The 23,203-nt window shown below is 36.5% G+C and overlaps 1 protein-coding gene and 1 pseudogene across 1 annotated transcript; both read left to right on the forward strand.

The window, feature by feature from the left end:
* Window positions 1–5,880: 5,880 nt before the first annotated feature.
* Window positions 5,881–12,560, forward strand: LOC139846546 (probable phosphoribosylformylglycinamidine synthase, chloroplastic/mitochondrial). The gene is made up of 4 exons (XM_071836026.1): window positions 5,881–6,007; window positions 6,515–6,578; window positions 6,701–9,505; window positions 11,022–12,560. Exons 2-4 carry the CDS (start codon window positions 6,537–6,539, stop codon window positions 12,384–12,386), a joined length of 4,212 nt encoding a protein of 1,403 aa, XP_071692127.1. The 5' UTR covers window positions 5,881–6,007; window positions 6,515–6,536; the 3' UTR covers window positions 12,387–12,560.
* A 4,925-nt stretch (window positions 12,561–17,485) lies between these two features.
* LOC139848472 (probable phosphoribosylformylglycinamidine synthase, chloroplastic/mitochondrial) lies at window positions 17,486–20,550 on the forward strand (annotated as a pseudogene).
* Window positions 20,551–23,203: the final 2,653 nt, after the last annotated feature.

Below are 23,203 nucleotides of genomic sequence, written 5' to 3' on the forward strand. Positions count from 1 at the left end.
GTTTACCTGGGAGCGAGAGGATCAAATGAAGCAGAAGTATCCTCACCTTTTCCCAGCTCCTCCATCACCATCAGCTTAAATTTCGGGACGAAATTTCCAATAACAGGTGGGTAATGTAACGACCCGACTTTTTCGACTTGCTTTCGTGCCTTGTATTTTTGCGAAACTGCGATTTTGTGCGTACTGTGTTACTTTATACTCTGGAAACTTGATATACGTGGTTTACTTCCAATTATATGTTAAAATGTGCCTTAGAGTACGTAGGATACTTAACTTGTTCACTGGATGCTTTTATAACCGTTAGCGTTACTTGACGTTTCGATTAAACCGCGAACTGCGCGCACGTTTAACTTTTTTCGTAACCGGAATATTATGACTGCGAAATATTAATTATTATTTTATAATAATAATTACCTGGATTTTTGGATGCTTAATTTTAACTAATTATTTACTAGATCACAATAGTTAGTTTTGTTGGACTTTCTACCTTATTGGACCTTAGCCCAACCTACACTAGCTAGTGGCCCAATTAATTAGCCCAAGTATTATTACTAGTGACTTATAATAAATAAAATAAATTAATTAATGAGTCATACAAGCATTTGGGTAAGGATTATCCATATTGTTACATGGGATTCTAGCATAAGTACATGCTTTAGACAACCACTAACCAAAAAGCAAAATGGTGTCTCCCCCTCCCCCCTTTGAAAATCACGGCCAAGAGGCCCTTCCACCTCATCAATCCATGTCAAAATTTTTGCTTATAAATACTAGCCAATTTCCCTCATTCAAACACTAGCTCTCATTTAGTTTTCACACACAATTGTTCTTTCTTTCTTTCCTTTCTAGTATTACTTGTAAGTTTTCTCTTTTTCTTCTTCTTTTCCCTTCCAATTTCGTGTATCATCATCATTCTTTCATGCAGATCAAGTTCCTTTAACTTGATCTTGATTATATCTTGTTGATTCAAGCATGAATCCTTCAAGAAAATGGAAGATTCAAGCTTTCTAGCTTTGAATCTTCACCAACTTTGTAGATCTACTTCTTTTATGTTTTAATCTTGATATTTTATGATAAAGATTCAAACTTTTATTTGTAATCTTCATGTATCTTCAAGATCCAAGCTTTATGCTTCAAGATCTTCAAGAACAACCAAGATGCAAGCTTTCTAGCTTGAATCTTCATATCTTGTTGTTGGATCTAAGTTTTCTAGCTTACGATCTTGTTGTTTTGTTATAAAGATCAAAACTTGTGTTTATGGTCTTCATGAAACTTAAAGATCCAAGCTTTATGCTTCAAGATCTTCAAGAACACTAAAGGTTCAAGTTTTCTAGCTTTGTGACCTTATAAATTGTGTGAAAGGGATCCAAGCTCTCTAGCTTAGGGTTCCATCACTTCATTTGACTTAGATCATGTTCATACTTTTTTGATTGATGTAAAGTTTGTAACTTTGTTGTAAATAGGACTTGTAATTGTGTTAAGACTAAGGATATGATGTAACCTTGGTTCATCATCCATCTAAGACTCTTAAATGAGTTGTGTTACCACTTGGTCTTAACATATTGTGTATTGATGGTAGAATCTTGGTCAAAAGTGATGCTAAACCATCAACAAGTTGTACACTTGAAGCTACAAGCATCAAGGATGAGAACCGTGATGAGCATCAAGCACCAAGAACCCCACCGGCGCACTTGTCCACTGATTTTCGTATCTGATCAGGCTACTTGGGCTACTGGAAAGTTGATTTTCAGTTAGTTCGGTTTGAGTAGATGATTTTTTGTTTAGGCCTCGTCTTAATCCGAGTTACGGTTTAGGATTTATGGCCCTCCGAGAGTCACTACACCCTATTAACGTTGTGCTGAAATTTCTGACCTACTCGCACTTAAACCATCGCCACGGTCAAACAAAGACGAGTGAGGTTCTGAAAACTTGTCAGCTGTTAGGGGACTCATATACGGAGCCATAGCCACTGACTATGCATCTTTTCGATTTACGTAGAGGTCGTAACAGCTGACCGAATCAGCCTATTGTTTCGATCTCTATTCTTGTCGAACTTACTTAGGTTTTATGATGACGATGATGACACTTAAACTTATTTTATGCACTATTAGAATTTATAAAGACAACCTACTGACCTAGTAACATTTGATTTAGGTTGACGACCTTTCGGACCGACTTACTACTTGCGTACTTTCATTACCGACTTTACCGCTTTTATCACTGTGAGTTATAGCATCCCTTTTTACTTTAACTATTTTGGGACTGAGAATACATGCGCTTTTTACGTTTTACATGTTAGGCACGAGTACTTAAACTTTATATGTGTGTGGGTTATACAACGGCATAAACATTCCCCTTAACACGGTAACGTTTAGTCATTGGTTTTTGAACCGGTGAACGCGAATCTTAGATATGGATCCATAGGGTTTGACATCCCCACTCGGGCTAATCGCGCTAGCATTTAACGGGTGTTTAATACTTCGTGAACATACGCACTCGCCAAGTGTACTTTCAGGGGGTTATAAACGTTAAGTCTAGTTACCGGGTGCCCACGGTTATACATATACTTTTCATATTGTTTGTTACACTGAAATCTCGTGGCCTACCTTACGTTACTGTTACAACTTAAACTATAGCTCACCAACATTCGTGTTGACTTTTAAGCGTGTATTTCTCAGGTGCCTAGAGGTTTATTGCTTCCGCTGTTAGACTTGATGTCATGCTGTTAGATTTTCTGTCTTGCTGTTAAGGACCTGCTGTTTTAGTTATCCGCTGCATTACTAAGAGATGTCTCATTCATGGAACTTTTCTGTTGCATTCATAGTTTATGTTAATTTCAAACAATGGCTTTGTAACGACCTTAGGGTCAAATAATTATGTTTATGCTCCTATTCGTAGGATGCGCGCTATCTTTTGTAAAACGTTATCTTTTTATGAATGCAAACTGGTTTTCAAACAGCATGTAGTATTCAACCGTGTAAAGATCCTGTTGTTGACGAATCGTACACGATGGTTTTGTACGGGGCGTCACACAGGTGGCCTGATCAGATACGAAAATCAGTGGACAAGTGCTCCGGTGGGGTTCTTGGTGCTTGATGCTCATCACGATTCTCATCCTTGATGCTTGTAGCTTCAAGTGTACAACTCGTTGATGATTTAGCATCACCTTGACTAAGATTCCACCATCAATACACAATATGTTAAGACCAAGTAAGAACACAACTCATTTATGAGTCTTAGATGGATGATGAACCAAGGTTACATCATATCCTTAGTCTTAACACAATTACAAGTCACAATTACAACTAAAGCTACAAACTTTACACCAACCAAGCAAGTATAAACATAATCTAAGTCAAATGAAGTGATGGAACCCTAAGCTAGAGAGCTTGGATCCCTTTCACACAATTTATAAGGTCACAAAGCTAGAAAGCTTGAACCTTTAGTGTTCTTGAAGACCTTGAAGCATAAAGCTTGGATCTTTAAGTTTCATGAAGACCATAAACACAAGTTTTGATCTTTATAACAAAACAACAAGATCATAAGCTAGAAAACTTAGATCCAACAACAAGATATGAAGATTCAAGCTAGAAAGCTTGCATCTTGGTTGTTCTTGAAGATCTTGAAGCATAAAGCTTGGATCTTTAAGATATATGAAGATAACAAACAAAAGTTTGAATCTTTTTAACAAAACAACAAGATTAAAGTAAGAAAAATATAGATCTACAAAGTTGGTGAAGATTCAAAGCTAGAAAGCTTGAATCTTCCATGTTCTTGAAGGATTCATGCTTGAATCAACAACATATAATCAAGATCAAGGCTAAAGAGCTTGATCTTCCATGATGATGATGATATGCCACGAAAATGATGAAGGAAAAGAAGAAGAAAAAGAAAACTTACAAGTAATACAAGAAAGGAAGGAAGGAAAGAAAGAGCAAGTGTGTGTGAAAATAAAATGAGCAAGTGTTTGAATGAGAGGTAAATTGCTAGTATTTATAAGCAAAATTTTGACAAGGATTGATGACATGGAGGCCATTTAGGCCGTAGGTTTTGAGGGAGAGGGGAGGAGACACCATTTTGCTTTTTGGTTAGTGGTTGTCTAAAGCATGTACTTATGCTAGAATCCCATGTAACAATATGAATAATCCTTATCCAAATGCTTGTATGACTCACTAATTAATTTATTTTATTTATTTTATTTATTATGGGTCACTCGTAATAATACTTGGGCTAATTAATTGGGCCACTAGCTAGTGTAGGGTGGGTTAAGGTCCAATAAGGTAGAAAGTCCAACAAGACTAACTATTGTGATCTAGTAAATAATTAAATAAAATTAAGCATCCAAAAACTCAGGTAATTATTATAAAATAATAATTAATATTTCACAGTCATAATATTCCGGTTACGACAAAAGTTAAACGTGCGCGCAGTTCGTGGTTTATTCGAAACGTTAAATAACACTAACGGTTATAAAAGCATCCGGTGAACATGTTAAGTATCCTACGTACTCTAAGGCACGTTTTAACATATAATTGGAAGTAAACCACGTATATCAAGTTTCCAGAGTATAAAGTAACACAGTACGCACAGATACGCAGTTTCGCAAAAATACAAGGCACAAAAGCAAGTCGAAAAAGTCGGGTCGTTACAACCGAGGTCACTTGGCATGTCAGGCGTGACTTGCTGAGTCAGAAAAAATGGAGAGTGGTAAACTATGTCAGTTAGTGTGTTAAAATAATATTTTATTATATTTAATGATTTATTCCTTTGAAAAAAAGCAAAAATAAAAAAAATGGGGTAAACATCCGTCGCGTACGCGACTGACAGAGGGGAAACTGGCATGGGCGATGAGGGTGGGGAGTGGGTGACTCAGTCACCTTAACTGATTGGGTGTGGGACGGAGGGGGGACGGAGGTCCACTCCCACTGCTCTAAGCAAGTGGGTGTGGTTTTTTATGCTTTTTATAGAATCCTAACACATATGTCATGGTCAAGTCTTAAAACCAGCAATACACTACAAAGGATAACATTTTTAGAGAACACAAGCATCCAACTCCTTGATATAATGATATTCCACTCATGCCAACTTTTGCCCTATAGTTTTTTTAAGTTTCAATTTAATCCTTAATTTTGATCATAAATGATTGGTGTTGGATTTTTATGTCACTTTTTACTAAATCCTAATCATAACCTTTTACACATGAGAAAAAACACTATGCTACTCATGAAGAACATAAACTTATACCATCTAATTAGTAAAAATACTAGCTGACTTCAATTCTGAAGATATTAATGATTACGATGAAATGAAACTAAATTCCATTTTAATATGAATCGTGTACTTGAAAGTATATCTACTACAGATACGTAATAAGAGTTCAACATTTTCGTTCAAAAATATGATATACAAAAGTATATTTTTGTAAGCAATAATTGAACAGTTATATAAACAAGAACACAATTAAAATACGCATTATGTAATTCTTTTAAACATCTTTTGGTTTTTTTTTCTTCACAATTTGTTACTCCTATATTATATGAAATCTACTCAAGTGATTTTACTTTGTCCAAAAAATTATATTGTACCGAGTAAAAGTAAAAAAGGATCGAATAAAAAACTTAGAAATAGTTGAAGGACCAAATTAAATCATGATCATAATTACGGATTATAGTGTTCATAATTAGATCTACGGGCAATAATTAAGGACCCTTCAAGTTCAATGTAATATTAACTTTTTGAGAATCCTTAATTATTATTACGATCATAATTAAGATAGAAAAAAGTCTAGGGGCAAAAATAAAAACTTAGAAATAGTTGAAGGACCAAATTAAAACCTCCAAGTTACAGAAACCCTCGTTTTAATCAGTATCTTTGTTTTCAACTTTTCATGTTCGGCTCAACTCAACGCTACCTTTGCTTCCTGCGCTGTAGGTATAGAACTCATCCAAACTACACCGTTTAATTCCTCCATAATCAAGCACCTGCTAATACCGAAAGTTTAATCAAGGTACACTCCTATCTTATCTTCAATTTTTTATTACTGATGATGTTCATTAACGAATATTGATTTTAATAAATGAATGGCTTGTATTCTGTATGACTGATATTCATCAATGGATATTATTTATATACTATAGTAGTCGATTAATATTCATTGATGCTCAGTCGATAACTAAGTTACTAATGTTGTGTACTGTTTGATATTCATTAATTCATTTATGAAAATTAAGTAAAACGGTTCACTAGCTGTAGCATTTTCGAAAGCTTAATGAGTTTGATTCAATACTTACCAGTTATTAATTAGTTCTTCGAACTCAAACTTACTACAGATTTAATAATGAATCATGTGAAATCGTTGATAAATGGCAACTTTTATCGGTTTTGGATGTTTAATTCAGTTCAATTTCATCTTTTATCTGTCTTTGAAGGAGTTTATCTGTCTTCTTACAATCAATTATATGTCAATGAAAGCTACTAAAGATTGAATCTTTTTATTTTTTATGTTTTATTACAGTTTGATTCTTATTTATGCAATAATGGTTGCACCATTGGAGATTACAGCAGCTGAGTTTTTACAAGTAAGTATTGTATCTCGTTTTGTTGTTAATAATGTAAAGTTTATTAAGTTGTCTTTATTTTTCAAATGATAGTAATCCGTGTAAAAAATTGAACTTTTTTTTGTTTGTTTGGATGATTTCAGGGTTCAAGTAATCATAACTTTTTCTTGCCAAAACCTTTGCCAAAAAGTAAAATTTCCCATCTGCTTTTTGGTTCATCACAAAGGAAACTAAACAAGTCGGTGAAATTATACAGCAAAGGTGTTCGACGAAATGCCTCTGAGAAAGTTAAGGCTGTTTTATCAGTAGATGCTCAAGAGGTGGGTGATGTTGAAGGTTTAGTTAATGAAAAAGTGATTCACTTTTATCGAACACCGTTTATGCAAGAAAGCGCGAATCAAGAGTTACTCAAATCGATTCAAACCAAGATTTCAGATCAGATTGTGGGTTTGAAAACCGAACAGTGTTTCAATATTGGGGTTAATGGGAATCTTTCAAAAGATCAGCTTTCGGTACTTAAATGGCTTTTAAGAGAAACATACGAGCCTGAAAATTTAGGGGTTGAAAGTTTTATATCAAAGGAGACTAAAGAAGGGTTTAAAACAACGATTGTTGAAGTGGGTCCCAGGCTTTCGTTTACAACAGCGTGGTCTACAAACGCTGTGTCCATATGCCAGGCTTGTGGGTTAACCGAAATTAACCGGTTAGAACGATCAAGGAGGTATCTTTTGTATGTTAAAGATAAAAGTGTACTTTCAGATAGTCAAATTAACGATTTTGCTGCAATGGTACACGATCGAATGACTGAATGTGTGTATCCCGAAAGACTCGTTTCGTTTAGAACGAGTGTGGTCCCCGAAGAGGTTTATTCGGTTCCTGTTATGGAAAAGGGTCAGAAAGCATTAGAAGAGATTAATCAAAAAATGGGGTTAGCATTTGATGATCAAGATTTACCCATGTACACTAATCTGTTCAAGGAGGATATTAAACGGGACCCGACAAACGTTGAGCTTTTTGATATGGCACAATCGAACAGTGAGCACAGCAGGCATTGGTTTTTTACCGGGAAGATTGTTATAGATGGTCAACCGATGGGTCAAACTCTTATGCAGATTGTAAAGAATACTTTAAAGGTGAACCCTAATAACTCTGTAATCGGGTTTAAGGACAACTCGAGTGCAATTAAAGGGTTTTTAGCGAACCCGTTGAGACCGAGTCAGCCCGGGTCAACGTCTCCATTGAGCCCGAGTACTCGTGATCTTGATATTCTGTTTACAGCCGAGACTCATAATTTCCCGTGCGCAGTTGCACCGTACCCCGGTGCGGAAACGGGCGCGGGAGGTCGTATTAGGGATACACACGCAACGGGTCGCGGGTCATTTGTGGTAGCTTCTACATCTGGTTATTGTGTTGGTAATCTTAATATTGAGGGGGCGTATGCCCCCTGGGAAGATGCTTCGTTTGAGTATCCCGAAAACTTAGCGGCCCCACTTCAAATACTTATCGATGCGAGTAACGGTGCGTCCGATTACGGGAATAAATTCGGTGAACCGATGATTCAAGGGTACACGAGAACGTTCGATATGAGATTACCGAGTGGTGAAAGACGAGGATGGGTCAAACCGATTATGTTTAGTGCGGGTATCGGTCAAATTGATCACACACATATTGAAAAAGGTGGGCCCGAAATCGGGATGTTAGTTGTGAAAATTGGTGGGCCCGCTTATAGAATCGGAATGGGTGGTGGTGCAGCATCGAGTATGGTTAGTGGTCAGAATGATGCTGAGCTGGATTTTAACGCTGTACAGCGTGGCGATGCTGAGATGGCGCAAAAGCTGTACCGGGTCGTTCGTGCTTGTGTCGAAATGGGCGAGAATAACCCAATTGTTAGTATACACGATCAAGGTGCGGGTGGTAATTGTAATGTTGTGAAGGAGATTATTTATCCTAAAGGTGCAACGATTGATATACGGGCTATTGTGGTTGGCGATCATACAATGTCGGTTTTGGAAATTTGGGGTGCCGAGTATCAAGAACAAGATGCGATTTTGGTAAACGCGAAAAGTCGGGATCTTTTGGAGTCGATTTGTAAACGAGAGCGGGTTTCAATGGCGGTTATTGGAACAATTGACGGTAAAGGGTACGTACGGTTAATCGATAGTCACGCAATCGAAAAGTCAAAGTCAAACGGGCTTCCTCAACCGCGACCCGCGGTTGACCTCGAGCTCGAAAAGGTACTTGGAGACATGCCACAAAAGACGTTTGTGTTTAACCATATTGAAAATGTTCGTGAGCCTCTTGATATAGCTCCCGGGATTACGTTAATGGATTCTTTAAAACGGGTTTTAAGGTTGCCTTCAATTTGTTCTAAAAGGTTTTTAACAACAAAAGTGGATAGGTGTGTAACGGGTCTTGTGGCACAGCAACAAACCGTTGGCCCGTTACAGATACCTCTTGCTGACGTGGCGGTTATTGCTCAAACGTTTACTGACTACACGGGTGGCGCGTGTGCGATCGGGGAACAGCCCATTAAAGGGTTACTTGACCCAAAAGCAATGGCTCGTTTGGCTGTTGGTGAGGCCTTAACCAATCTTGTTTGGGCGAAGATTACCACCTTGGGTGATGTGAAAGCGAGTGGTAACTGGATGTATGCTGCTAAACTTGATGGTGAAGGTGCAGATATGTATGATGCTGCAGTTGCTTTATCAGATGCTATGATTGAACTTGGTATTGCAATTGATGGTGGTAAAGATAGTCTTTCGATGGCGGCTCGTGTGTCGGGAGAAGTTGTTAAGGCTCCTGGGAATCTTGTTATTAGTGCGTACGCAACGTGTCCGGATATCACGAAAATTGTAACGCCTGATTTGAAGCTTAAAGATGATGGTGTACTGATTCATATTGATTTGGCTAAAGGTAAACGGCGTTTAGGTGGATCTGCTCTTGCTCAGGTACTCGTTCTTATTTTCATTCTTTTTTTTATGCAGTATTTTTTTTAAGAAGTACTGTACATATGCAGTTTCTGTACTGCATATCTGATGTTATTTGTGCTGGAAAAATTTACTGCATGTTTTTCAAACATTATCCGTTTTATGCTTTTTAATTGCTTTTCTGTGAGCTAAAACTGTATATGGTATATTTATAGTGTACCTGGCAATTGAGACCCTTACTCTCGAATTTGGGTCAAATGGGTCAAGCTTTCGGGTCAATTGGGTTTTGAAAAAAACTAGGTCCAACAATGTAAACCAAAACTTAAAAAAGGTCCAATGAGTTTTTCTTCAACCTATTGGATCCAATACAAAATATAAAAGAACGGGTCAAATAGGTATCAAATTCTAAAGTTCAATAAATAAAGATAGGTCTAATGGGTCTTGTGAATGGGTCAAATGGGTCGAGTATAACAAGTTATGTATATATATATATATATATATATATATATATATATATATATATATATATATATATATATAATATATATATATAAATATAACTAAAACAATATAATAAATATAAAAGATCAAATGTAAAAGTATATGACCCGTTTGGACCTATTTGACCCGTTTGGACCTATTTTACCCATTACCCGTTTCAGCCTGTTACCCAAACCGACCCAACCTGACCTGTTTGGACCCGATTGAAATTTTTACCCATTTGACCCATGACCCATTTCAACCCAAAACCGTTTTGACCCATTACCCAAACCGACCCAACCTGACCCGATTGCCAGGTATAGCTACTACTGTACATATGCAGTTTCTTTACTGCATATCTGTTGTCATTTGTGTTGGAAAAATTTACTGCACGTTTTTCAAACATTATATGTTATATGTTTTTTTAAATGTTTTTCTATAAGCTAAAACTGTAAATGATATATTTTTATAGTAGATTTTGAGTGACTGATGATAATAAAATATAAGATGATATGTCAGTTATCATGAGCATACATATAGGAGAGTTGCTATAGGAGAGTTTTTATAATATGTGTTAATTTAAAGTTTCAAATTATTTTGGGTATCTTTTGAATAAAACTAGATTCTAGGCTTGTGTTCGACTTTGGTTTTATTAACAGGTCATTTAGGTTAAATGAATTTAGGATGTGAAGTGAAGTGTTATGGTTTATTGCACATGCAGTTTCAAAATTACTTCATGTATACTCAAATCATAGGCTAAAAAGATGTAATTTATAAATCAGACAACTCCAGTCCAGTTACAAACCATCACATATAACAAATGATATGCACACAAAATTCAAAACAAATTTGACCTTCTGTTTTGTAGCCAAAAACGGATGTGGTTTCAAAGAATGTAAATATGGTAGTTAACCTTGACCCATCTGACCCGTCTCTTGTTTAGCTACTTATTTTATTTATCCATTTTAGTAGAAACACAACATATCTCGATCCTTTTATAAGTAAATGGATCGAAATTACCACCATTCAGATAACTAATCCATTATATATTGCACAGGTGTTTGACCAAATTGGGGATGAATGTCCCGATCTTGATGACGTGTCATATTTGAAGACCGTTTTTGAAGTCGTCCAAGATCTTATAACGGACGACTTAATATCTGCCGGCCATGACATCAGCGACGGCGGCCTTATCGTCACCGTACTCGAAATGGCCTTCGCCGGAAACTGCGGTGCTCAAATCACATTAAATTCAAACGGAAAAAGCATTTTCGAAACCCTATATTCTGAAGAACTCGGTCTCGTGCTCGAAATTAGCAAACTCAACCTCAACAAGGTAACCGAAATCCTTAAAAACCGTAACGTCTTTGCTGACATCATCGGAAAAGTAACCGATGAACCGAAAATCGGGTTACAAATCGACGGGCTTAAACATCTAGACGAAAAAACATCCGATCTTCTAGATATTTGGGAAGAAACAAGTTTTCATCTCGAGACGTATCAAAAATTGGCAGCTTCTGTAATTATGGAAAAAGAAGGATTAAAAAATCGACATGAACCCGCGTGGCGTTTATCGTTTACACCCAAATTTACCGACGAACGTTACATGACAGCTGGCACGAAACCGAAAGTAGCAGTGATTCGAGAAGAGGGTAGTAACGGGGACCGAGAGATGTCAGCCGCGTTTTACGCGTCGGGTTTTGAACCGTGGGATGTTACGATGTCGGATCTTTTAAACGGGTCCGTTTCGTTATCCGAGTTTCGTGGTATTGTGTTTGTGGGCGGGTTTAGTTACGCGGATGTGCTCGGGTCAGCAAAAGGATGGGCTGCTTCTATACGGTTTAACAAGCCGCTTATAAGTCAATTTCAAGAGTTTTATAATCGGGATGATACATTTAGTCTTGGAGTTTGTAACGGGTGTCAACTCATGGCTTTACTAGGTTGGATCCCGGGCCCACAAGTTGGTGATGGTGACCTGGCACAGCCTAGGTTTGTTCATAACGAGTCGGGAAAATTCGAGTGCCGGTTCACTAGTGTGACAATTAAAGAGTCACCGGCTATCATGTTTAAAGGAATGGAAGGTAGTACGTTGGGTGTGTGGGCCGCGCATGGTGAAGGAAAGGCGTATTTTCCGGATAATAAGATTTTGGATCGGGTTTTGTGTTCGGCTTTGGCTCCAGTTAGATATTGTGATGATGATGGTAAAGTGACGGAAGAGTATCCGTTTAACCTAAACGGGTCTCCGTTAGGTGTGGCTGCGATTTGTTCGCCGAACGGGCGGCATCTGGCAATGATGCCGCACCCGGAGCGGTGTTTTATGATGTGGCAGTTTCCGTGGTACCCGAAGAATTGGGATGTTGAGAAGAAAGGGCCGAGCCCGTGGTTGAAGATGTTTCAAAATGCACGAGAATGGTGTTCTTGAAAGGGTGGTTTTGAAACTTAGATGATGAAGAAACCTTAGTTTTGTTGAAGGGTTTTATCTTTACTTATTTTATAACTATTTGAATAAAAGTTTTGAAAAGATGTATGGTTTTAAAACTGCATGTATGCAGAAGATGTTCCAATTATTGTCTTTGATCAAATCTATGTTCATTTAGCTGTTAAAATGGAATGAGATGTTCATTTATGATATGATGATACATGCCAATGTTGGAGTTTTATCTATTGGAGACAGGTTGTTTCGACATATTTGACATTATATTATCTGGATCGGGTTTTTATACAAGTCTCCTAAACCCTAGCTTGATCGAATCCAATTGATACATATTCAATTAATGTATACATGTTCATATATAATTGTTTGTGGTGGTAGTTTGATCAATTCGATTCAATGTGTTCATGCATGTCTTGATACAAGTATACAACACATATCAAGACATATTCTATACAACACACATCCTTCCTGATAATATTGAGAACTCATGAGAGTTTGGTAACGGAAGTGGAACAAGTGTGCCAAAAAATTTACTAAGCAATTAGATGCCTTCCCACTACATGATGAAACATATATTACAAATTTTATATTATTATCAATTGATCCATACCAAGGAACGTGTAAGAAGTCGTTAGTACTAAATTGATTAGTTGGATCTATGCACCTTAAAATTATCAACCGATCATCCGGTTATGATTATTTACTTGCAGTAAGCAACTAATTAGATTGCACATCTAGAAACCTACACGACGTCTTCGTGGACGTCGTGTAGGTTTCGTAGGGTGTGCACGGTTCGAGAAAAACCGAAGAACCAAACTAAAAATAAGGAACCGAGCGTATCCGAACTGAATCGAGCTATTTTGGTGTAGTCTTCGGTCCACATTTTGCCTCTTTGGTCTGGTTTTCGGTCCACATTTTGCCTCTTTGGTCAGGACCGAACCCGAAAACAACACTAAAAATAATTGAACCGTACCCAATGGCGAAGGATATGTAGGGCATGGGTGGGCTCCTGCCACCCCAAGAACTTTTGTACCAAGTACCAATTAATTTATTTTAGTGACTATATGTAGCAACTTTCAATTCTAGCCCTCCCGTTTAGTTTAATTAGTGAGGCATTAAAATTTTCACAGAAGTTAAAATACAAAAACCCCAACTCCCTCTATTGCTCTTGCTTCATCAATTATTGTGCAAATCACATGAAAAACGTCTACAAGTTCATCTCCAGTATTATAGTATAGTATTGTTATTTATTGTTTACAATTATTAGTATAATACGGATTAATAGTTATGTAGGTCTGCGCTTAATAATATTTTTGGTTTCCAAACACAGATAAGTGGGGTAAAAAACTATTATAAAAAAATTTGTACAGTTTCCTCTTTTTGTTTTAATTTCTCTAAACCCGTTTGGGCCCAATTACCTTTAAAAAGCCCAATAACTCTAAACAAGTGTTTAGGTCAAACAAATACGTTGTCTACACGCTTCCGAAACACAAACTGAAATTCTGATCTGAAGTAGAAAGTAGGCGAGGGTTACTACTTACTAAGCTCATTTGAAATTGAAGTGCGAGGGTTTTGTAATTGCGTTAAATATAAGCTTCAATTCAGCTCAACTCTTCTAGTTTTTTCATCAGGTGCGATTTTAATTTGAAATTAACTTAGGGTTTGGTCATCAATTCGTTTTGTCTCAGTTATTCTTGAAATTAGGGTTCTATACCATATGTGGAATATGAATAATTCATACAATTATGTTTATATACTACTATGAAAGTGTTAGTTTACATGTTCTTTTAAATTATTTGCTAAAAGTTTTAGATCTATGTACTCGTGGGTGTATGAATGTCTAGGACTCCTGGTGCATACATGATGTATATGGGACCTGCACTAATGTACTCAAGGGTGTTAATGACCAGATTTTTTGGTGTTTACTGAATGCATTCGGGACCTGCACCTATATTCTTAATGAATTTTACTGAATGTCTAAATTTTTAGTTTAAAAAAAAAAACGCAGAAGGCAATCCTAGTTTTAAAGCTTTTAATTTTAAAAAAACGTTTACAGGCAGCTGTTTACCGTTGCTGACCATCTCTGACCGTCGTTAACCCTCGAATTTCAGTTGCAACTGCCGCTTCGGCCTTTTTTTTGTTGCAAAACTGTTAATGTGTAAAGTCTATAATTCCATTTTCGTGTAAGTGTATGATGAAAAATGAATCATTTGTTGTATCGCTCAAATTTTTTTAAAATTTGATTTTGGCCATGGGTGTTTATCTATTTGGAAGAACTGTATTCAACGGTTACTTGATTTCTGTTTTAAACAAGATGTTTGTTTGTGAATAATCAGTTTTTATATTAAATCTAATATGATATTGAATTGGAATGTTTTTTTCACAGATTATCTCTTTTATTTCTTGTTCCGTCTTCTTGGTTGGTACTCTGTAAACACAACATATACCTTCTTTGTTGGATTTCACAAGTATGCCCACAAACCTTGATTTAAATACATTATCATATTCATGTTTTTTGTGTAACGACTAATTTTTTTTTTATCGAAACAAGACACGAACCCTAATATTGATCAAGTAAATTAAATTTTAACAAATAATATATAGTTACGAAAGTCATGTTATGTTATATATCTAATCCTTTTAATTTGCAGTTTACTAAATTTATTCGAGCAAAGATGAGGTATATCATGATCCATAAAGCAAACCTTCAATGGCGTCTTATTCGACATCATCTAATCACAAGAGTTATAAATATGATGTGTTTTTGAGTTTTAAAAAGCAGGTAAATATGTAAATTTTTAATTTTCTTAGGTATTTATTTTTGTTGATTTTTCTTATATAATATTTTTTACCGCCAGTTACGATCAGTTTTGTTAAATAAGACGGAGTAACATTTACATGATAAAGAAGTGGACTACAATAATGGGGATCAATACTTCATTTATAGTGTATGTGTTTGAAAATAAACTAGTTTCAAGACCCGTGAAACTAGTTTTGTTAACAAAATTATTAGAGATTAAAATATTAGTAATAGTTTGTATTCAAGTAGTATTTTTTTTTCAAAGAGGTTACACATAAAAATATGTTTTCATTGTTGCAATGATTACTGCAACTTATTAAATTCACAAGAATTGTTTTTTTTTTTTTTTTTTTTTAATATTTCTAATTTAGTGTTATGTTCTATTTGGGTCAACTCATATGACTAGTGGTATGAGTTGGGTGGTCGTCTAATCTCGAATTCCTCAAATTCCTTAGCTGGAAGTGAAAGTCGATGCGCTCAAATTCCTTATGTGAATGCGAATCTTTTTTAATAGAAGTGTTCATCGCTAAGCTCATGTATTTGCTTTCTATTGTTACTTTTATAGCATCATGGTTACTTCTTTTGGTGCTTCGTGTCATTGTATTAGTGAACATGTCAATTGCTATCGTCATCCAAGTATCGTGATTCGACCATCAGCCATTAGTTTGATAGGATTTTGTGGTAGGAAATTAAGTAGTAATCCTTTATCCATGGCTGATGTTGACCATACACTAAGGGCATTTTGTTAGACATATCACAGACTTTGTATCGCTATGCATGCACAAACTTTGTACTGTTATGCTTGCATCAAGTATTAGGTTCAAATTGAACACATTATACTTGCCGCATGCATAGCAATACAAAGTTTGTGCATGCCAGTATGAAATTTGTGATATTTTTAACGAAATGCCTTAGTGTAGGGCCAACATCAACCATTGATCATATTGTATTTGGTATATAATTATTATTTTTGTATTATTTATTATTTTTTGTACATAATTAATATTAATTATTATGGTATGTAATTCTAAGGATATATTTATGTTTATTGATATAACGTTAGTTGTCATTATTTGTATAGCTTATATTATTTGTTAGGGCAATTTTTTCAACTCGATTTAGATAGTTAAATTCTTAAGGAACCGCTCTATTCAATGAACCTAAGAATCTATATCTATAGTTGTATTATGATTTACAAAGTTAAGCCTTTAATTACTGTTGTTTGAGATTTCTTTGATTGGCATTTGGCAAAGATCGAATCTAAGTAAATATGCCTTTTTAGTTTTTATTAAACATGTTAATTCTGATTAGAGGACATGTTATTTGGTTCTAATTAAGATTTTGTCTATTCTATATGAGCACTGACCCCTTCACAGATAAAATGCTCGATCAGTTCATCACTATAACATATATACAAATATATACATACTACCTTGCTCGGCATATAATCATATTGGTTACACATTTAAACAGACCAAATTTTCTATTTTTTTTCCTTCTAAATCTTGCGACCAGAATCTATCCCTAATGTAAAAATGGCCAACCTCGCGACCGCAAGGTTATATCCCGCGAAGGCGAGACTTCCCCATGTCAGGGTCGTTTGACTCCAATTGACACGATATTGATTTATACCACAGAAAACGACCAATCATCACTTCTATTTTTCCAACATTATAGAAGTAAGTTATCATCCCTAAAACATGTTAACTCGATAACATTAAATATGATCAAACGACTAATTTTGAGTAGTAGGTACATAATATAATAGATGGTTCGATATGGCTTTATGCCTATTTTTTGAGTCAACAGCAAGCGTCGAATTATTGGCGTCTTGACTGCCGCTTAGAACCTAAATTGAATTCCATGCAGGATTTAAAACCCATGGAAATTTGATTCTACCATTTTCATGGCGTCTCAATTTTATTTTATTTTATTATTTTATTTTTAATTTTTATTTTTTTAAATTTTTTTCCTACTTACTGGCCGGAGGTCCACTCGGAAGCAATCTCTCTATTCATCGAATAGAGAGAGGGATGACTTTCTCCACTTTTGAGAGTGTTTCACTCTAGGTGGAAAAATGACTTCTCTTTTATTCTCGGATAGGGGAAGGATTGTCTACATCTCACCTCCCCCATACACCACTCATGTGGTATTGGGTTTTGTTGTTGTTGTTGTTGTTGTTGTTGTTGTTGTTGTACATAATATAATAATACGGAGTAATATTTATAAGATCGTATCAAGGAACCGACGTCTTTCGGCAAATATTTTCGCAGATAAGATAGATGGGATGACGTCACGGTTAAATGAAAGGAACCAGAAGGGTGGTTCGATGCTGGCTAATTTGGCTTCTTTGGTGTTCTATTATAGTTGGGTTGTTTGTTAGATGTTGTTTACACGTTTGTTTATCGTCGTAATTGTTTGATTATGTCTCGCCCGTTTTGTTTTGCTAATTGGTTCAGGTGATGTGGTTCCGTTGTTGCTCGGTTAGAGTTAGTTAGGTCTAGTTCCGTTGAAGGTTTAGTTGCTGAAAAGCGATTCACTTTTATCGAACACCGTTTATGCAATAAAGCGCGAATATAGAGTTACTCAAATCGATTCAAACAAAGAATTCAGATCAAATTGTTAGTTTGAAAACAGAACAGTGTTTTAATATTGGTGTTAATGGGAGTCTTTCAAAAGATCAGCTTTCGATACTTAAGTGGATTTTAAGAGAAACATATGAGCCAGAGATTTTAGGGTTTGAAAGTTTTATATCGAAGGAGACAACAGAAGGGTTTAAGACAACGATTGTTGAAGTGGGTCCCAGGCTTTCGTTTACAACAGCGTGGTCTACAAACGCTGTGTCTATATGTCAAGCTTGTGGGTTAATCGAAATTAACCGGTTAGAACGATCAAGAAGATAGCTTTTGTATGTTAAAGATGAATTTGTACTTTCGGATACTCATATTAATGATTTTGCTGCAATGGTGCATGACTGAATGACTGAATGTGTGTATCCCGAAAGACGCGTTTCGTTTAAAACGAGTGTTGTTCCCGAAGAGGTTTTTTCGGTTCCTGTTATGGAAAAGGGGCAAAAAGCTTTAGAAGTGATTAATCAAAAAATGGGCTTAGCTTTTGATGATCAAGAATACTTTAAAGGTGAACCCTAATAACTCTGTCATTGGGTTTAAGGACAACTCGAGTGCAATCAAAGGGTTTTAGCAAACCCGTTGAGACAGAGTCAACCGGGGTCAACGTCTCCATTGAGCCCAAGTGCTCGTGATCTTGATATTCCGTTTACAACAGAGACTCATAATATCCCGTGCGCTGTTGCACCGTACCCCGGGTCGCGGGTCGTTTGTTGTGGCTTCTACATCTGGTTATTGTGCTGGTAATCTTAATATTGAGGGGGCGTATGCCCCATGGGAAGATGCTTTGTTTGAGTATCATGAAAACTTAACTTCACTACTTCAAATACTTATCGATGCGAGTAACGGTGCGTCCGATTACGGGAATAAATTCGGTGAACCGATGATTCAAGGGTACACGAGAACGTTCGATATGAGATTACCGAGTGTTGAGAGACGAGGATGGGTCAAACCGATTATGTTTAGTGCTGGTATCGGTTAAATTGATCACACGCATATAGAATAAGGGGAGCCCGAAATCGGGATGTTAGTTGTGAAAATTGGTGGGCCCGCTTATAGAATTGGAATGGGTGGTGGTGCAACATCGATGAACTGAAAATCGAGTTAAAAATCGACGGTCTTAAACATCTAGATGAAAAAACATCCGATCTTCGAGATATTTGGGAAAAAACAAGTTTTCATCTCGAAACGTATCAAAATTGGCATCTTCTGTAATAATGGAAAAAGAAGGATTAAAAAATCGACATGAACCCACATGGAATTTATCGTTTACCCCAAAATTTACCGACAAAAATTACATGACAGATGGCACGAAACAGAAAGTAGCAGTGATTCGAGAAGAGGGTAGTAACGGGGACCGAGAGATGTCGGCCGCGTTTTTCGCACCGGGTTTCGAACCGTGGGATGTTACGATGTCGGATCTTTTAAACGGGTCGGTTTCGTTAAGCTAGTTTCGTGGTATTGTGTTTGTGGGCGGGTTTAGTTACACAGATGTGCTTGGGTCCGCAAAAGGATGGGCTGCTTCTATACGGTTTAAAAGCCACTTATAAGTCAATTTCAAGAGTTTTACAATCGGGATGATACGTTTAGTCTTGGAGTTTGTAACAGGGTGTCAACTCATTGGCTTTACTAGGTTGGATCCAGGGCCCACAAGTCGGTGATGGTGACCTGGCACAGCCTAGGTTTGTTCATAACGAGTCGGGAAAATTTGAATGCCGTTTCACTAGCGTGACGATTAAAGAGTCACCGACTATAATGTTTAAAGGAATGGAAGGTAGTACGTTAGGTGTGTGGGCCGCACTGTCAGGAATTTGGGACCCAACAAGACAGGTGATTTAAACCATTCACCAAACCCACGAACGACAAACGAATAATTAAAGCATAAGAACGATAAATAAAAGCATAAACGACACAAGGATTTATCCCAACTCCAAACACGGAGAAGTGTTTAGTTCACAGATGCAAACCAGCTATTTTTCTTTATTATTTTCGTGCACACATTTACAGGTTACATGGGGATTATATTTATAGGGCAATTTGGAAAAGAATACGTGTTTCTTGATTTGCTGGAGAAGTTAAACCTCACATCTGGTGACAATATGTCACCATTGGTGACATCAAGATTTCCAAGAACTCCTTGTATGCTCGAACTTAATTATCACGTTTTGACATATAACCTCACCAAATGTGACTTTAAGTCACCAAATGTGACATTGTTGCTGACCCCACTTTGTTTCTTGTTTAAGTCAACATAACACAACAAGTCGGTGATGGTGACCTGGCACAACCTAGGTTTGTTCATAGCGAGTCAGAAAAATTTGAATGCCGGTTCACTAGTGTGACGATTAAAGAGTCATCGACTATAATGTTTAAAGGAATGGAAGGTAGTACGTTAGGTGTGTGGGCCGCACATGGTGAAGGAAAGGCTTATTTTCCGGATAAAAAGATTTTAGATCGTGTTTTGGGTTCGGATTTGGCTCCGATTAGATATTGTGATGATGATGGTAAAGTGACGGAGGAGTACCCGTTTAATCTAAACGTGTCTCCATCAGGTGTGGCGGCGATCTGTTCGCCGAACGGGCGACATCTGGCGATGATGCCGCACCCAGAGCGATGTTTTATGATGTGACAGTTTCCGTGGTACCGTAAGCATTGGGATGTTGAGAAGAAAGGGCCGAGCCCATGGTTGAAGATGTTTCAGAATGCACGAGAATGGTGTTCTTGAAAAGGGTGGTTTTTGTGTTTGGAAGTTTCTAGAAGTTGCTATTTGGGGAATGAAAATTCGAGGATGTTGTTTTCTTGCTGAGAATGAAATGATGCAGAAACCTTAGTTTCGTTGAACTATTTATTTTACTAATTATAACTACTATTTGAATAAATGTTTTGGAGAGTATGTGTACTTTTTCTTAAGAATTTGCAAGTGCTTGTGGGATATGGTAGTTTTCAGCTGTTAAATTGGCATGAAATGTTCATTCATGCTGATGATGATATACATGCCAATGTTGGAGTTTTATTTATTGGAGACAGGTTGTTTCGACATATTTAACATTATTCTTTTATCTAGATCGGGTTTTTATACAAGTCTCCTAAACCCTAGCTTGATCGAATCCAATTGATACATCTTCAATTAATGTATACATGTTCATATAATATTGTTAGTGGTGGTACTTTGATCAATTCGAATCAATGTGTTCATGCATGTCTTGATACAAGTATGCAACACATATCAAGACATATTTTATACAACACATACAGGTTGAGTTTGTTGCGAACCTAAATAAGTGAGGTCGGAATCATCAACATCAAGAAGGTATTTCCATCCATCATTTTCGAAACTAGACATTTTTTGGTTTTTGAAATGTAATTGTAGTTGTGTTGTTTTGAAATAGGAAGATGTGGTATAAATGAATGGTAAAAGGAAAGAGAATCTAGCGAAATTAAAAAAGCCTGCAAACTGGCCTTTCAAAGGCCGGTTTAGGACACGGGTAGCATAAAGTGCATGGTTATCTGACCATTTGGCAAAAGTGGACCGAAACCAGATTTTGAAACGCCGACTTGGCGTGAAAAGTGGCAAACCGGTTTTTGAAATTCTAGTTATACCATGTTTCTAAAACTGGAAATAGAATTTCTATTTTTGTAAATCAACTCAAAAATATTACTATTTAAAAAAAAAAAAAAAATCCTGTGTAGGTGATGTTAAACCTTTTTTTTACTTGGTTGATCTCGCACTATTAAGATAGGTCACAGATGACCTTAACACTAATGATCATTAGTATTTTTTTTATTAACTCAACACATGTGCAAAGCATGTGGGGTATTTTTGTCTTTTCAATCTCTCTCTACTTTGTCTTCATATTCTCATCATCGACCTTGATTCCTTCATTCCTTCACATCTTCAAACCTTTAATAGACACTCAATACCTCACTTAACTAAATTCATTGACCAATTCATTTGTTGTCTACATCATTCACAAAATCATATAACAATAGATTATTGTATCATCGAAATCAAAAGCTCATCGTTCAACTTCATCTTCATACGCTAACTTATGCTGATTTAGGCATTCATCATCTAGAGGCTATCAATTCAAACGAAGCTCAGATTCATGTTCATGATCAGTAATCAAATCATAACACTCGACGTTCATCAGGATCATTTAGCAGGTTCAGATTCAAGGAGGTTTAAACGGCCTTCATCCTTAACCGCTAACACGAGTCGTTTTGGCCTTCAAAGCTTTTCAATCAATCACAGATCAAATTGAACACGTATTGTGATTTCTTATCACATTTTCAAGCTATCCAATACATTAGTTTTAGATGGAGATTCAACATCATCTAGATCTTCAAACAGTTAACCATCATTAGGAAAAGGATTTGGAACGACTTTTGTGCCTTGATCATAGTCTGAAACACATTAAATTCGAACTTCATGTGTTGAAGTTATTCATAGTCGAAGGTGTAGTTTCTTCATATTGAAAGAGTGTATAAGTCGATGCTTTCATTCATTTGTTAGCCGAGTATAAATACAGTGATTTCATCCCTATCTTTGGTAAACTCTAACAGACTTTACATAATTATCGGATCTATTTTAGTATGTGATATACATCATAATATATGCCAACTAATTATACTAATATGTTGAGCTCTCGTTTGACTTTGTCTATTACTCCCCCGCAGTCGAAAGCGTTCGGTGGACGAATGCAAAGGCTGGAACGAAATTCTTCGAATAATAAAATATCCGCAATCTGAAAGCGCGTAGGAACATGAAGAACCTCTATCGTGCCGCCATCTCTACAACCGTTCCACGCCTCGATGTGAGGGGGCGTGTTGGGAAGTTATCCCACATCGGTCATGGACAAAAACATAAGTATGCATATAAGTCTAAGGGAAAGTCCTCTCTATCACCAATTGGTTTTAGAAAAGGATGGACTCTTTGACTTATATGAGTATTTACCTTGTTATACACTAACCTGCAAGGTTGTTTAATACTTTGGTTTGATCGGAACCTATGTTCTAGACCATTATAACCACTCATGTAACCATGTGAACCCGTACTTTGCGGGTTATCAGTGAAACTTATATCTCATGAACCACCCAAGTACTCTGGTCCAGCACTCCATTATTCAGTTGAATCATGATCAATCCGGTTTGTACATGCATGTGGCCATTTCAACCCAATTACTTACAAATGGGTTCATTTGAATTATGTTGCATTTATAAAAAAGATTAACATGTCAATAAAATAGGGAAAATCAAATATTGTTAGAACATGTGTTGTATAACGAAAACACTTTGGAAACACGTGTTTGAAATCCAGTGGTGCCAACACCGGGTACATAAATTGTCAAAAAGGTACGTTCCACGTCAGCATAATCCGG

This window comes from Rutidosis leptorrhynchoides, chromosome 5, assembly GCF_046630445.1.
Source record: "Rutidosis leptorrhynchoides isolate AG116_Rl617_1_P2 chromosome 5, CSIRO_AGI_Rlap_v1, whole genome shotgun sequence".
In the NCBI taxonomy this organism is placed as follows: domain Eukaryota; kingdom Viridiplantae; phylum Streptophyta; class Magnoliopsida; order Asterales; family Asteraceae; genus Rutidosis; species Rutidosis leptorrhynchoides.